The sequence below is a fragment of the Esox lucius genome, chromosome 17, assembly GCF_011004845.1.
Source record: "Esox lucius isolate fEsoLuc1 chromosome 17, fEsoLuc1.pri, whole genome shotgun sequence".
Taxonomy (NCBI): Eukaryota; Metazoa; Chordata; class Actinopteri; order Esociformes; family Esocidae; genus Esox; species Esox lucius.
In genome coordinates, this window is record NC_047585.1 from 31,033,994 (window position 1) to 31,051,466 (window position 17,473).

Consider the following 17,473-nt stretch of genomic DNA (forward strand, 5'->3'; position numbering starts at 1 on the left):
TGAGCTCAGGGTCTCAAAAATATATAATAAGATATTAAAATTTGATTGGCAGTCTTAGCTACAGAAATACATTTCTGCCTTTTAGATAGATTTTCTAAAAGGGTATAATACAGTGTTGATTGATAAGATATTAATCTGTTCAACTGATTACAAAAGAGTTGTCAGTTTTAACAAGCAGTTCATTAATTGATAATTGCTTTATGACTTTCATAAATCCTAATCTTATCCTTTCCGCTCATTGTAAGAATGTAAATAAAACTGAATAACTACACTGAAGTCTGTAGTTATTGGCAGTCAAAGTCTTCATGTAACCAGACCATTAAAGTGCTGTTTATTTAATCCCCAGCATCAACATTCAATCCTTAGAAATCTCTCCCTACAATGAGCCCATAAGCCAGGAGGACGGTCAGATTTCATGAGGTGTAATGATGTCTCAGTCCTTTTTTAAGGTCTAAATGATAGGAGTGCAACTGTGGTAGTTTTCTGCATGTTATCACTTCGTTTCATGCCTCTTTAATATATAACAACAATGTCACTATACAAGTTATCGCTCATGTATACCCTTTAATCAAGTGTTTCTTTAGGAGCAATCTATCAACCATTTTTGTAATTTTCATGTGACTTAGAGGTCCCATATGAGAATTACATGAAACATTTATTTAAAAAGGAAACCCTAATACATTTTTTACTTTATTTGGCAGTTGTTTGTTTGTTTATACTTATTATGCAAACATTTTCCTTAAAGTTTTTTTTTTTTTTTTTAACATTACTAATGTCACTTTCCTCACTACAACAATACTAGCATACATGCAATTTTATCCTTGAAACAGGTCAAGTTCAAAGTTTTGTTGATCTGAGCCATAACATCTGTGAACCTAATCTTACAAATGATCATAATTAGAGGGAATTAGTGAGCATTCTCATTGTACACTGACAATTCATTTAGAGTAAAATCCCTATGGAAAAACCTAATGGGATGTGAGAAAGAAGGCTACCTATGCACAACTGTGACACATGGGTACACTAAGTGAAGAGTTTACCGCCCGGTCAAAAAATGGTCGCTCTATAACCGTTGGGTCAAGTCGCGTGGATTCCACTATCGCAATATTTGCTTCTCGCTAACTGTGTGTCTGGGTTTTACTGCGAATTGTGACACATACAAAAAAAACATCCAACAATAGTCTCGTTGTTTAGTCACCAACATATGACGACTGAATCCATGTAACTGGAGTGACCTGCGCGGTCCCAAGCCAAACTTAATCGTTTGGTAAGATATGGAATGGACTGTTCGAGGCGCGAATGTATCTCCGGTTCTATCTGCAGCAACTTCGTGATGACATGGTATCCGGGACCATCATCCTCGTGGATCTTTTGACACATTTTTTAATTCTGTCAAATGTTCTGAGGGCAAAGGAATCCGACCCGGTAGAAGATAACTGAACATAATAAACTGGCAACAGCGTATTTAAAGCAGATCTATTCTGCTCACCAAAAAGGTCCGTTCAAAAAGCTTCGTTCTTTCGCAAACCCGTTAATCTGTTTCTGTCTTCTTGCCAACTATGGTGTTGTCATTCCAAATTAACTGCTGACGCAAATTTGTTTGGTTTGACAATGTAGCCTTACGGAACAGCCAAAACAAGCTCTCCTTTTTGCACTTTTGCAAAGGTTTATTTTTAGGAAGTGGCATAACGTACGTGTTACAAGAAATAACATCCCCACTTTTTCATTCTTTTGCTTACGTCTGAAATGTATGTTTAAAACGTGTAAAATAATTGTGGGATGATCTATTACAATGTTTATATTATTTTTCTAAATTAATTCGCATTACATGAATTGGAGGATAAAGCCCTCAGTTTTTCGTTTGTTTACTGTTCTTAGTTTGGGGACTATATCGTTTTGTGATGACGTAGTTGAACCTACGCGTAGCCAATTTCAGCTGCACTGAGCCTCTATAAGCAGAATAGATAAACAACCAGCCCGAGCCTCGAGTGCTACTTGACAGTAGTGCATGTGAGTAATATACCTTGTGCTTCATATCCATTTTTCAGTTCTATTCAATTATAGAAATTTAGGAACAGTAGCACACTTAGAAATATTACTGAGTCAAGTGACATTTTTATGAAAATTTCCCTGGCATGCTGAAACGAATAAATGTACAGTAGCTGGCTAGCTAGCTAATAAACTCCTGATAGCAGCTCCGATGCAAGCCACATGGCGATAACGGCTTTTAAAATGTATCAGGTAACACTTTCCCATCATCCGTCTTAATGATTTGGTGTTTCGTGTGAGTTACCCTTCTCGATATTTCGAAATGTTGTGCGGCTAACTGATGATAACTAATTAAATTAGTCTTGAACAACTAGCCAGCTCTTGCTATAATCTTCCACTACCAACAGCCAGCGATGCGATGGACACTATGCCGACGCTATGCAAAATCCAATATGATGAAGATTTATATTGAAGATTCGAGCTTACTGGTTAACCACTCTCCTCCGCAAGGAACCGTCTTAAAAGTGCAACGCCTATTGCACGTCAGTGCTGCCAAGTCTCGTGCGTTGACGGTGAGACATACACAATTGGCTCTGATCACACGCTGCACGCTACACTCATCTCTCACACCGGAATACCCCAAAATATGTTGTTTTATTTTAATGAATTGCACTGGACGTGGCGAAGTCACATCTCCATCTGATAGCTCTCTAGAAAAAATATTTCTGAAAAGAAAGCCAACTAACTTTGTTTTATATTTCTATTTATTTTGGAAACCGTAAGTTAACGTTTGCTGAACACAGTCAGTCATCTGTCTGTCCTTTGAGAAGCATTAGGTAGCTAGGTATACTCTATGTTTGAGATTGCTCAATTGTTTTACAGGAAAATGTTGAATGAATGAAATCAAACTATTTATATAGAACGTTTCTTACAAAATGCATTTCAGTGTGCTTTAATAGGTAAAAGTCAGAATAAAAACTGTTAATAAATAATTCTGTGATAAAATGTATGAATTATAGTAAAGATGTAAATGAAATGAAACGAAAAGGTTAAAACAAAGGGGATAATTTACTGCATATAATGAATATTAAGACAAGTTTAAATAAATATTTTAGAAAGCCAGGCTAAAAAGTCTTGAGATAAAAAAAAAAAAAAGAGTCAATATCTATCCCATTAAAGTGTCTCTTGTTTAGAGAGACTGGACAATGCTTGTAGACTGGAGTTTTGAAATAGTGCCACGATCATCACTGGAATTGAGATAAGGACTTTCACTTGGCCATTGAAGGGCATTCACCTGTTTCAGGCCTCTCTAATGATACTTTGGCCTTGTACTTGGAATTATTGTCCAAGGGGAATTTCCTCCAAAGTTTTTCCCACATTGCAGCTGGGTCACGTCATGTTTTCAGATGGTGCTTTTTGAGTAACATCTTATTTCTTGCCACACTCACAGACCAGTGATTATTTGCCTCTGTGGCTTTTATCACCTGTGTACCTGTTTTAGGGCTGAATTTTATGGGACTGCCTTTTCTTGGAGTGCCTGGGTGGTGTGATGCAGCTTTTATTTACTGGTTATTAAGCCAACTGTGCTCACAGAGATGTCCATACCCTTTGATATTATTTCTTACTATTTTCCTAATTAGGTTTTCTACATAGTAGGCAAAATGTTTTTTCTTGGTATTATTCTTTTCCTTGGAATGCCCTAATAACACAACAATAATATGGTAAACCATTTTGTAATTTGACCGGCCGTTACTAATGACATCTGCAATTTGCCCTGAAAGATTGTTCCTTAGGTGGTGCTGTAAGAATGTCATTTTTCATGTGTTCTGTGTTTTTCCTGCTTGTGTGCCTGTCTTTCTAGTCGTGATAAACATTTCTCAAGAACACAGACCTGTCATGATGAATCTTCCTCCAATTAGAATTTTTGGAAGACATAATGTTGGATCAATGTTAAATATATAAATCAAATCCTTGTCATTTTGTACTAAAATCTATTATGGCCTTAAACCCAATTAGTGGTATGTTGACAACACTACGACTAGTGACTATGTTTTCGAAACATTTGTGAGCAAGTTTGATTGAGTCAGTAGGTTTTTGATGTTTATTGGGTATTTATGGATGGTAACAACATGTAGGAAACTGGTTCATCACTGCACCAAATGTATATTTGATTTTGAGTATTTCATATTTTAAATTAAAATATTTAACAAAACAAAATATGCCAAATATCTATCTATAAAACCAAATATAGCTGCAATGCAGGATTTAACTTGTTTCAGATAAGAGCTCAGACAATTGTTTTTTGTATGGAGTTATCAAGTTTAAGTCTTCTGCAATTCTGTCCAGTCATTGGCTTCAGAGAACGGGAAAGTTAGTATTGATTTCAGGAATAACTAGAGTAAGATATCTGTTTGTAACACTTTCATTTGGGTAGAGTGATATTGAGCAGCGATCTGAGGTGAAGAGATTTGCCTTTGAGAGACTTGTAAATATGTAAGCTAGTTCCAGTGAGTTTTGCGACATGTGCCGCGATGGCCAGTTAATTGTAGCAAATTCTGTTAATTATACTGCCAAAATCATGGGTGAAGGAAGATTTTTTACAAAACACCATTTCTACTGCAATTCAGTTGAAGAGGTATTCCTGAGCAAAGTGTGAATCTTAAAAATAAAACTTGGTAAAAAGTTAACTTCATATTAGACTGTTGGTTAGGTTTACTGCGTAAGTGCCTACATTTATAGCAAGGAAGCTGTGTTCTCACTCATAGTCTGAGGTAGATTTATGATGGACTATAAACCCCTTTAAAATTGTTTAGGGCACAAAGGCCACATGACAGAGCACAAGGGCCATTGAGTGAAATAAGATGATTTGGAGCTTATAAACAAACAACTTGATTCGTTGATAGAAAAAAAACATGCATGGCATAAAAACATATATTATTCACTTTTTTATAACTGATGTTAAAAGTTAAATTGTCATATTTTAATCCTTGAAATGACATTTACTCCCCCTCAACATTTTTATAGATTCTAGAATCTGTTTCATTTCAGAAGTTTTTAGTTGGGAGCGTTCACATGACGACACCAAACAGGCAACATTATTGACAGTTAAGTAACATTAAGGCTAGCTAGCCAGAGGCATAACATTACCTCAGTTACCCAAAAGTAAACCGTGAAGTATTCTTTAACATAACAATCAACTGCGCTAATGAGTGCGACCTAAATAAAAAAAATATACAGACTTTTTTTGTGCGCGGAGCAAGTAGTTCTTGTTTTCTGATCTTTCACCACATACGCTGCCATGTCGAGTGATGTCAAACCTAACGTTACATCTCAGAGATTTAAATAAGCGTTCAGGTGTATCCTCCCACTCAGATCTTTCCCACCTCCCAGTTGCTCATGAATGCACCTTCCAAAACCGAGGTTTGATTCAGGTAATCACTAAATGAGTCAGCTATCTATCGATAACTAGCTAGCTTGCTTACCCGCATGTAGTCAGTTCTTGTGGTTGTTCTCAATGGCGAACTACAAACAAACTTTCGAGTTTTTCACAGGGGCACAAAGGCCATAGTGGCCGTAGGGCATTCAATGATTTTTGGGGCATCACAGCCAGAGCGAAGGGCAACGTCGGCCATGACCGTCGTGAAATTCTTACACTGGTCATAATAGAATAGCACAATCATAAAACAAAACATGGCAATAAAGAAAATAATTTACTGACTTTTGCAGTCTTTTGTAATAGTTGTCTATGAGGCCCCAAATACTTGCAGGTGGTATAGCAGCCCATTCGTCTTGGCAAAGTGCCTCCAGGTCATGCAGAGTCTTTGGTCATCTTGCATGAACCGCACATTTGAGATCTCCCAAGAGTGGCTTGATGATATTAAGTCAGGAGACTGATGGCCACTCCAGAACCTTCACCTTTTTCTGCTGTAACTACTGGAGGGTCAACTTAGCCTTGTGCTTAGGGTCATTGTTGTGCTGGAAAGTCCAAGAGCGTCCCATGCGCAGCTTTTGTGCAGAAGAATGCAAATTGTCTGCCAGTATTTTCTGATAACATCCTGCATTCATCTTGCCATCAATTTTCACAAGATTCCCCATGCCTTTAGAGTTCACACACCCCCAAAACATCAGTGAGCCACCACCATTGCTTCACAGTGGGGATGGTATTCTGTTCACTATAGGCCTTGTTGACCCTCTCCAAACATAGCGCTTATGGTTGTGACCATAAAGCTCTATTTTGGTCTCATCACTCCAGATTAGTGTCCCTGTGAGGCGTGTCAAGGTGTTGTCAGGCATATTGTAACCAGGCTTTTTTGTGGGATTGGGGCAGTAAAGGTTTCTTTCTGGCAACTCGACCATGCAGTTGGTGTTTCTTTGTATCCCGAACAATTCTTCTGGCAGTTTTGGTTGAAATCTTTCTTGGTCTTCCTGACCTTGGCTTGGTATCAAGAGAACCCCTGAATGTTTCACTTCTTAATTAGTGATTGAACAGTACTGACTGGCATATGCAAGGCTTTTGATATTTTTTTATATCCTTTTCCATCTTTATAAAGTTCCATTACCTTGTTACGCAGGACTTTTGACAGTTCTTTTCTGCTCCCCATGGCTCAGTATCTAGCCTGCTCAGTGCATCCACGTGACAGCTAACAAACTCATGTTAACCTAATGTTGACAACTGAATGCTGGGCCTAGGTCTGAGTGAAATTGAGAAAAGTGAAACTAGAGTGAAACATTTGTTATCCTGCCCACCTTCATAGAGCGAACGCGTGTTGAAAACAACATCTTTAAGTGTCGGGCAGCACGAGCAGACAGATGAGAGCCGATGCGAGGAAGGTGCTGGTAAAGTCTATACAAGTCATACAGCTGAAGTCAAAGTTAAGTCACAAGTCATAGGCATCAAGTCAAAGTCAGGTTCGCTTTTTACCAAGTCTCAAGTCGCAAAAGATGTGACTCTGGTCCCACTCAAGTCCAAGTCATGTGACTGGAGTCCATTTCTCTGCTTTCACATACCGTAAGCTCCCTACTACCATCAAATCAACAGAACGTTGAGATTATTACACCCTGTTCAGACAAGGTTGGCCTTAAAAGTTAAACTGAACAACATCAAGTTATCCCCAAATGTTCTACTTCTTAATTAGTGATTGAACAGTACTGACTGGCATTTGCAAGGCTTTTGATATCTTTTAATATCCTTTTCCATCTTTATAAAGTTCCATTACCTTGTTACGCAGGTAAGGTTATTTTCTGTTCCCCATGGCTCAGTATCTAGCCTGCTCAGTGCATCCACGTGAGAGCTAACAAACTCATTGACAATTTATCTACTAATTGCAATTTAAAAAGCCACAGGTGTGGGAAATGTACCTTTTAATTGCCATTTTCACCTGTGTGTGTCACTTTATGTGTCTGTCACAAGGCCAAACATTCAAGGGTATGTCAACGTTTGATCAGGGCCATTTGGGTGTTTTCTGTTATCATTATGATTTAAAAAGGAGCCAAAAACTATGTGATACTCAGAATCTATGTGAATGTTTCAGTTTCCACCAATATCCTTAAAATTTGTTCAGCCACTATGGAGACGTGGGACAACGTTCCACAGGCAACAATCAACAGCCTGATTAACGCTGCAAAGGAATTGTCATGCTGCAATGGTCACACCAGTTACTTACTGGTTTCTGATCCATACCCTACATTTTTTAAGCTATTTGTAACCACCCAATATATATTTGTATTCCCAGTCATTTATGACTAATTTATCATAGTATTTATTTTTATGGACTTTGTAACACAGTGAGTTGTTTTAAATTGTTTCATGTTGCATTTATTTTTTATTCAGTATAAACAAAATAAAATAAAAATGTGATTTCAAGATAGAAATAAAATGACAAAGCTGTTTCCAAGCTGTATCCTTGTGTGTACTATTTGTTCAATGTTTTGGTGACAAACTGGTAGTAGTAATAGATTAAATAAAAGTCAAAAGTTGGAAGAGTAGCACTGTTGACTGATAGTAGTGAAAGTTTTCATAATTTTCTTTAATTAGGCTATTGTGTTCTGAATTTCTGTAGGCCTAACTGTTGTATAAATGTCTATCTACGTATGGACTGACATAGATGGCCTGAAAATACCCCCCAAAAAGTGCTTTCGTCTATTCAGTTTATCGTATGCATAAATTCAGACCTTCCACTGCTTGTATTTGTTTAGATTCACAAGGGTAAGATATTGGCTTGTCATACCTGTAAATCATTTATAAGTAATTATCTGATGTTCATTTTCAAACCCAATGTGCTGGACTACAGAGACAAAGCAACAAACTTGTCAGTGTCAAAATACTTATAGACTGTGCCGTATCTGTATGCACTTGGTCACCAGTTCCCCAAAGTTACACACCAAACAGCCTGTTTCCACACTTGTTCTCATGCAGTTTCTCCTGATCTGGGAAAACTGTGAGCCATAGGTCTGGGTTTTTGACCTGGTTACAGGTGCGTTGAACATCAGTGCATCTTTTCCACATGTTTACTTATTTTCCCATGACTGCAAATCAAGGACAAAGATGGCTCACTTACAGTGGAGAAACAATGGAGAATATTTTCCCTCCAAATTCGTGGACATGGTCCTTGGGAATTGTATTCATGACAGGAATACCAACCAGGAAAGTACAGTGTAGTGAACTGGTTAGTACATGGCTTTTTACCGTTACTTTGAACATGTTTCCTGCTGAAAGGCAGGTGACTTGGTGCAACCCTGAATGTCACATTTCATAGTCATTTGATTTGACTATCAGAGTACCATTGCTGTACTTGTCTCTAATTTATTATGTGGCTCACTCAATACAATGAAAAAGTGAAGGGGGAAAAATGCTGATTCCAGTCGTGAAGGTTGCTGGCTGCTGTATATTTACATAGATATAAATGGAAATGCAGAAGTGTAAAAAGCACAAAGTAAAAGTACTCTGCTGTGTTCACCAGTTTAGGGAAGTTACTAATTAAGAATAATATGACCAGGTAAAGGGAATTCTTAAGAAAGCAGTGACCTTAATTGATCTTATATCACACTTGTTAATTTTTTTATTTTATTGATCACTGGTCAGGTTAAGAACTCCCTATACCTGGTAATTTAGGTCCTAATTAGAAAATCCCCAAAACTGGTTAGTACTGCCGAACTCAGCCGAGCACTTCTACTTTTTACACCTCTGATGAAACTTGTGCATTTGTTTATGAATTTTTCTTTTCCCTTAGACTACCAAAACGAATGCAATGCTGCTCCTGAGACACTGTCAAGGTGTAACCAGAGTAGGCCTTCTCAAGACTCAAAGGTAAGAAAAACAAAAGAGAACAAAAAAATACTAGTGTCACTTATATAGACAGTCATAAAATAAACTGCCTTTGTCACCTTTGAGCTTAATTAAATTTTTATCTCCTTTAATCAGTAAATGGATAGTCATCCTGGCAGACCTGGTTTTTTATCATGTTTCGTTATTTTTGTAGTCTACTTTAATGGCCATACTACAGTGGGGAGAACAAATATTTGATAACCTGCAAAATCGGCAGTGTTTCCCTCTTACAAAGCATGTAGAAGTCTGTAGGTACTCTTCAACTGTGAGTGACGGAATCTAAAACAAAAATACAGAAAATCACATTGTATGATTTTTAAGTAATTAATTTGCATTTTATTGCATGACATAAGTATTTGATACATCAGAAAAGCAGAACTTAATATTTGGTACAGAAACCTCTGTTTGCAGTTACAGAGATCATATGTTTCCTGTAGTCCTTGACCAGGTTTGCACTCAATGCAGCAGGGATTTTGGCACAATCCTCCGTACAGACTTTCTCCAGATCCTTCAGTTTCGGGGCTGTCGCTGGGCAATACGGACTTTCAGCTCCCTCCAAAGATTTTCTATTGGGATCAGGTCTGGAGACTGGCTAGGCCACTCCAGGACCTTGAGATGCTTCTTACGGAGCCACTTCTTAGTTGCCCTGGCTGTGTGTTTCGGGTCGTTGTCATGCTGGAAAACCCAGCCACGACCCATCTTCAATGCTCTTACTGAGGGAAGGAGGTTTTTGGCCAAGATCTCGCAATAGATGGCTCCATCCATCCTCCCCTCAATACAGTGCAGTCGTCCTGTCCCCTTTGCAGAAAAGCATCCCCAAAGAATGATGTTTCCACCTCCATGCTTCACGGTTGGGATGGTGTTCTTTGGGTTGTGCTCATCCTTCTTCCTCCAAACACGGCGAGTGGAGTTTAGATTTTTGTCTCATCAGACCACATGACCTTCTCCCATTCCTCCTCTGGATCATCCAGATGGTCATTGGCAAACTTGAGACGGGCCTGGACATGCGCTGGCTAGAGCAGGGGGACCTTGTGTGCGCTGCAGGACTTTAATCCATGGCGGCATAGTGTGTTACTAATGGTTTTCTTTGAGACTGTGGTCCCAGCTCTCTTCAGGTCATTGACCAGGTCCTGCCGTGTAGTTCTGGGCTGATCCCTCACCTTCCTCATGATCATTGATGCCCCACTAAGTGAGATCATGCATAGAGCCCCAGACCGAGGGAGCAGTTAATACAGGTTTTATCCCCAATGTCCTTACACAGCTCTCTGGTCTTGGCAATTGTGGAGAGGTTGGAGTCTCTTTGATTGAGTGTGTGGACAGGTGTCTTTTATACAGGTAACGAGTTCAAACAGGTGCAGTTGATACAGGTAATGAGTGGAGAACAGGAGGGCTTCTTAAAGAAAAACTAACATGTCTGTGAGAGACGAAATTCTTACTGGTTGGTAGGTGATCAAATACTCATGTCATGCAATTAAATGCTAATTAATTACTTAAAAATCATACAATGTGATTTTCTGGATTTTTGTTTTAGATTCCGTCTCTCACAGTTGAATTGTACCAATGATAAAAATGACAGACCTCTACATGCTTTTGTAAGTAGGAAAACCTGCAAAATCGGCAGTGTATCAAATACTTGTTCTCCCCACTGTATATTCCTTTCTAGTCAAAGGTCATAGTTTGAATAGTTTGCTATGCCACTAAAAAGATCTTCCATTTCTCCAAATAACAACCCAGGGCTGTCAGCTAGCAAAGTAGCTAGGCCTGGCGAGCATTGGCTAGGACAGTGAGTCTTGATTGGTTTCCAAGTATACATTATCTCAAATACTAGAAAAAATATATATATTAACAAATATTAATTGTGATTATTATTATTATTTTTAAATTAAACTTTTTATATTTTTATATTAGTTATAAGTGTTTTTGTGCTGTAATACAGAGCGCAACTGTAAAATGAGTAGTTTGGGGTATCATTTTCAATCTCAATCACTATAAAATATCATTAAAAAAAATATAGTTTTACAGCATTTTTAAGCTGATTGACTAAACTTGGGGATGGTTTAAATTAACTTTTGTTGCAGCATTACACCTCCACACAATTCTCAACTTTTTTTTGCGTGTCATCTTAAAAGACAGCAAAAGGCTAATTTTGACTCATTTGTCAATTATAGAACTGTAAAATATGTCAACAATCTTTGTAATTTTAAATATTTCATTTGTTTTATAGACTTTTATTACATTATATTTTGTTCATTTTCATTAAAGTAGCCAATCATGTTGGAGCTAACGGTGTGTAGTCTATTACGTTGGAACCAGACTTCATGTAAAATTGTTTGGCCCACAGTCCGGTTAATGATTGCCAAACTGAATCATGGATCATTTATTAATTCTTATCATATAGCTTCTGAAATACAGAGATATCCCCTTAGTTTTTTATTTGGTCTTATTTTGTTTTTTGATACGAATTGTAACCCTTTTGTCTAATCTCTAATGAGTGTGAATCAAGTAAAAGAGGGGTCTTTCTGGATTATCAAGTTATTATAATGTCTAGACAGCCCAAACCTTTTCCAGATAAGTAGATAGGTAAAAAAAAAAATACTGTCAATTGCATAGTTATCTAAAGATATGCCTACGATATGTCTTTCAGCATGATCTATGGAAGTATATTTGCATTGCATACCATACTAACCGTAATACATGAAGTTCTGCTCACTGTTTAGAGTACTTAAAGAAGTTGGTGAATCTGTTGCCAATAAGGAATATATCCCTATTGTCTAATTGTGACACTGGTCTATTTGTTTCCTGTAGGTTGTTGAACAGTGTGGCCACGCCTTCCGTCACAGGATGTGTGGGTAGCCTCTGTGCCCGTTGGGGCAGCAGTCATGGCGGGCAGGAGTCAGGGTCGTACAAGCGCAGCCATGTCCCCAACTGGAGACATGCCTTGGCAGGGCTGCTGGCTGGTACAGGGGCTGTATTGGCCTATGGTCTCCACAGCCAGGTGAGAGGGACAGTGTGCCCATTTAGAACTGATGGAATGGACGTTCTGGCATTTATCAGTATTTATACTTTCTTAAAGCTTTATTTTGTTTAAAATAAGACATTTTGATTCAGATTTTGTTGCATGAATAATGTCAAAGTAAATATTTATTTCAGATTACTTTTCAGTATGTTTCATTGAGCTGATATTGGTTGTTTGTCTTCTCTCCAGGCTGAGCGGGCAGCCACCACTATGGTACAGCCCATAGACCCACCCACCTCCATGCCCATCTTCACCCAGGATGACGTCACCAAACATCGCTCCATAGAGGAGGGGGTCTGGGTCACCTACAAGGGCAGCGTCTATGACATCACAGAGTTTGTGTCCATGCACCCTGGTGGTGATAAGATCCTGCTAGCAGCGGGCGGGGCTCTGGAGCCCTTCTGGGCATTATACGCCGTTCATAGCCAAGAGCATGTTCTGGAGATCCTATCTGAGTATAAGGTGGGCAAGTTGTGACTGGTTTAGTTATTTGGTCTGCATAAATTGAAAATAATCTAATGTTTGTACAGCAGCATTAATGCCCCTATACCAAGCCAAAAACCTGTCAATTTGACCTTGCTGCTATTTCTATTCGAATGGTTTGTGAAAGGCATGGCTGCGACAAAGCCAGTTATATTTGTTTTCAGCAACAAATTAAATGATGATGGTATCTGTATAAACAAAACCATTATGCGGAGGCAGCATTTCTTTTTATGCGCTGTGACTTTGAGGTCCAGGCACAGTGCTCACTTTGATGAACAAATCATGACGTTTCACCGAAAGAATGCCTGTGGAAACTCAAAAATCCACAGCTAAATGGGCAGGCTCTTCACCAGCAGAAATCAAATGATTCATCATGCATGCTTCGCATAGCGATGTTAGCAACAAACTATGTAATAATACATGCTTAATTCAAATCCCTAAGTACTACACCTTGCTATTGGCAAGCCAACTATTGTTTTCAGCCAGCAGTAGCTAGCTACAACAATTTGCTTACCTAGAAGCCAACAAGGCTGTAACGTTAAACGTTTGTGCGCAGACACAACTTAATGTTCCTCATGCTTGCATAGCTGGCTGGCTGGTTAAATTAATAATTTACACCTCATTGTGTAATAATGCATGCTGTTATCAGGCCAACAAATGTTAACCCTAATCTTGGCTAAATGTACATTTGATATTGGCCTTTGCTGTAGGCAGGTTTAGGGGAGAGATAAATGTATTTCTGACAACCCACAAGATGGTTAGTAACTGGCTACACAAAGATTACTGCAAATGAATTGCCAGATGTTGTTCAGTTTAACTTTTAAGGCCAACCTTGTCTGAACAGGGTGTAATAATCTCAACGTTCTGTTGATTTGATGGTAGTAGGGAGCTTACGGTATGTGAAAGCAGAGAAATGGACTCCAGTCACATGACTTGGACTTGAGTGGGACCAGAGTCACATCTTTTGCGACTTGAGACTTGGTAAAAAGCGAACCTGACTTTGACTTGATGCCTATGACTTGTGACTTGACTTTGACTTCAGCTGTATGACTTTACCAGCACCTTCCTCGCATCGGCTCTCATCTGTCTGCTCGTGCTGCCCGACACTTAAAGATGTTGTTTTCAACACGCGTTCGCTCTATGAAGGTGGGCAGGATAACAAATGTTTCACTCTAGTTTCACTTTTCTCAATTTCACTCAGACCTAGGCCCAGCATTCAGTTGTCAACATTAGGTTAACATGAGTTTGTTAGCTGTCACGTGGATGCACTGAGCAGGCTAGATACTGAGCCATGGGGAGCAGAAAAGAACTGTCAAAAGTCCTGCGTAACAAGGTAATGGAACTTTATAAAGATGGAAAAGGATATAAAAAAATATCAAAAGCCTTGCATATGCCAGTCAGTACTGTTCAATCACTAATTAAGAAGTGAAAAATTCAGGGGTTCTCTTGATACCAAGCCAAGGTCAGATAGACCAAGAAAGATTTCAGCCAAAACTGCCAGAAGAATTGTTGGGGATACAAAGAAACAACCGCAGATTACCTCAGGAGAAATACAGGCTGCTCTGGAAAAAGACTGTGTGGTTGTTTCAAGGAGCACAATACGATGATACTTGAACAAAAATGCATGGTCGATTTGCCAGAAAGAAACCTTTACTGCGCCAATGCCACAAAAAAACCTGGTTACAATATGCCTGACAACACCTTGACAGACCTCACAGCTTCTGGCACACTGTAATTTGGAGTGACAAGACCAAAATAGAGCTTTATGGTCACAACCATAAGCGCTATGTTTGGAGAGGGGTCAACAAGGCCTATAGTGAACAGAATACCATCCCAACTGTGAAGCAATGGTGCTGGCTCACTGATGTTTTGGGGGAGTGTGAGCTCTAAAGGCACGGGGAATCTTGTGAAAAGTGATGGCAAGATGAATGCACCATGTTATCAGAAAATACTGGCAGACAATTAGCATTCTTCTGCACAAAAGCTGCGCATGGGACGCTCTTGGACTTTCCAGAACGACAATGACCATAAGCACAAGGCCAAGTTAACCCTCCAGTGGTTACAGCAGAAAGAGGTGAAGGTTCTGGAGTGGCCATCAGTCTCCTGACTTAATATCATCGAGCCACTCTGGGGAGATCTCAAATGTGCGGTTCATGCAAGACGACCAAAGACTTTGCATGACCTGGAGGCATTTTGCCAAGATGAATGTGTAGCTATACCACCTGCAAGAATTTGGGGCCTCATAGACAACTATTACAAAAATCTTTGTTGCCATGTTTTGTTTTGATTGTGCCATTCTGTTATGACCTACAGTTGAATGTGAATCCCATAAGAAATAAAACAACCTACTGAATAATATTAGGTTCCTATCAGCTAATTAAAAAATTCAGCAACAACAATATAATTGATCATCTCCATCATATAACACAACTTTTCATAACCATTGACTTGAATTATGGACTTGTGAGGACTCGATTTGAGCTGTGGAACTTGGGACTTATTTGAGACTTGCCCATCATTACTTGGGACATGACTTGAAGGTTAAGACTTACTTGTGACTTGCAACAATGTGAGTTGGTCCTATGTCTGTATGAAAGGATACTTTAAATATGTTTTTGCTGTAGAACAAATAAAAATTCCATGTATTTTCAGAAATGTTTGAGGACCTACCCAATGCGGTCTGAGAATTTTGCCAGCCATACTCACTGTGTTATTCAGTAATCTAACACAAAACATCTTTTTTTTTTTTGAAGGTGGGTGAGCTGAGTGCCGAGGACCGGCGGAAGCAGCAGACGGTGAAATCCTCAGACCCCTACTCTACCGACCCGGTGCGCCACCCTGCCCTACACGTCAACAGCCTCAAGCCCTTCAACGCTGAACCCCCAGCTGAGATCCTCTCTGACAACTACATCACACCCTCCGCCATCTTCTTTAAGCGGAACCACCTGCCGGTACCTCAAGTGGACCCAAAAGCCTACCAGCTGCATGTGGAGGGTCTGCCTGGGGCAGAGCCTCTGGTCCTCTCTCTGGAGGAGCTAAAGACACGCTTCCCCAAACACACAGTCACAGCTACACTGCAGTGTGCTGGCAACCGACGTTCGGAAATGAACAAAGTCAAGCCAGTGAAGGGCCTCAACTGGGGCATCGCTGCAATCAGTAATGCTACTTGGAGCGGCGCCAAGCTAAAGGATGTTCTGCTGGCGGCTGGCTACAGGCCGGAGCTGGCCCAGCAGGCCTGCCACGTTCAGTTTGAAGGCCTGGACCGGGATGCTACCGGCACCACCTACGGGGCATCTATCCCACTGCACAAGGCGGTCAGCGACGAGGGTGATGTGCTGCTGGCCTATGAGATGAACGGTGAAGACTTGCCAGCTGACCACGGCTACCCCGTACGGGTGGTGGTGCCAGGAACAGTGGGCGCCCGCAACGTCAAGTGGCTGGGAAAGATCATAGTGAGCGAGGAGGAGAGCAGTAGCCACTGGCAGCAGAACGACTACAAGGGCTTCTCCCCGGCCACCGACTGGGACACAGTGGACTTCAAGTCGGCCCCAGCCATCCAAGAGCTGCCCATCCAGTCAGCAATCACCCAGCCAGCGGAGGGAGCCACATTAGACCGCAGAGCAGAGGAGGTGACCGTGAAGGGTTATGCCTGGAGCGGGGGTGGTCGGGAGGTGGTGCGTGTTGACGTGTCTCTGGATGGGGGGCAGACTTGGAAGGTGGCGCAGTTACAGGGCGGCGAGAAGCCCCAACCCGGCCGAGCCTGGGCCTGGAAGCTGTGGGAGTTGACAGCCCCGCTTCCCCCTGCCACACAGGAGCTGGAGATTGTATGCAAGGCAGTGGACAACAGCTACAACATGCAGCCAGACACCGTTGCACCCATCTGGAACCTAAGGGGAGTTCTCAGTAACGCCTGGCACAGGGTGAAGGTCACAATCAGAGAAGATGAGGAAGAGTAGAGACTCATGTACTCTGAATGGTTATGATCAGGGCTTAGAGCGGGAAATGGCTGACAGTGTTTTAAACCTACCGATCTCCAGACTGATGACGGGTGACTTGCTGAAGATCACTGACAAAACTGGCCAGACCAAATGCTCTGTGTGGTGCCCGGAAATTCTGTTTTTGTGGGGATGAAAAATGTAAATGTGCATTTATCTGTGCCCAACCATGTTGAGCACTTAAAGAACATAAATACAATATGACTGGTTAGGCTGGAAAAAATCTCACATGCAACACAAAACATTAGGAGCAATTCTGTTGTGTCAACAGTTGTTCAAGGACACTGGCATTAACACTATGCCAGTGCAATCCTTTTCATATTCTGACATCTAGTTGAAAAAAGTCTCATTCTTTAATTTGCATCGTCTTAATCCATATTGATTTAATCGCAATATATGAATTTGATATTGTATCGCTAATCATTATGTAGGACCAAAGGACACTTGGATCAAGTCAGTTTAAAATAGGATTGTGATGTATTTAAACAACCATAATTTCAAATCAAAAGCTTTAAGGTAATACGTTGTTTTGAAGTAAGAATTTTCTGAATTTGCACACAATGTATGCATTTTTAAGTGTATTTTGTTCCAATGTCAAGTGTAATAAAAATACATTCTCCAATTAGCTGGTTCTTGTTTTGAATATCTAAAACAAATTCTTGATAC

General features: G+C 40.1%; 1 protein-coding gene across 1 annotated transcript; it reads left to right on the forward strand.

Annotated features, from left to right (window-relative positions):
* Nucleotides 1-1,184: 1,184 nt before the first annotated feature.
* On the forward strand, nt 1,185-17,429 carry suox (sulfite oxidase). The gene is made up of 6 exons (XM_020055663.3): nt 1,185-1,496; nt 8,527-8,654; nt 9,219-9,295; nt 12,119-12,308; nt 12,519-12,791; nt 15,566-17,429. Exons 2-6 carry the CDS (start codon nt 8,559-8,561, stop codon nt 16,766-16,768), a joined length of 1,839 nt encoding a protein of 612 aa, XP_019911222.2. The 5' UTR covers nt 1,185-1,496; nt 8,527-8,558; the 3' UTR covers nt 16,769-17,429.
* The last annotated feature ends 44 nt before the right edge of the window (nt 17,430-17,473 follow it).

What these genes read in the sequence shown, in the direction of transcription:
- suox (XM_020055663.3), top strand. Translation starts at nt 8,559, where the DNA reads ATGGAGAATATTTTCCCTCCAAATTCGTGGACATGGTCCTTGGGAATT. An exon ending in AAGTACAGTGTAGTGAACTG is followed by an intron (nt 8,655 to 9,218) that starts GTTAGTACATGG and finishes CTTTTCCCTTAG; the next exon opens with ACTACCAAAACGAATGCAAT. An exon ending in GGCCTTCTCAAGACTCAAAG is followed by an intron (nt 9,296 to 12,118) that starts GTAAGAAAAACA and finishes TGTTTCCTGTAG; the next exon opens with GTTGTTGAACAGTGTGGCCA.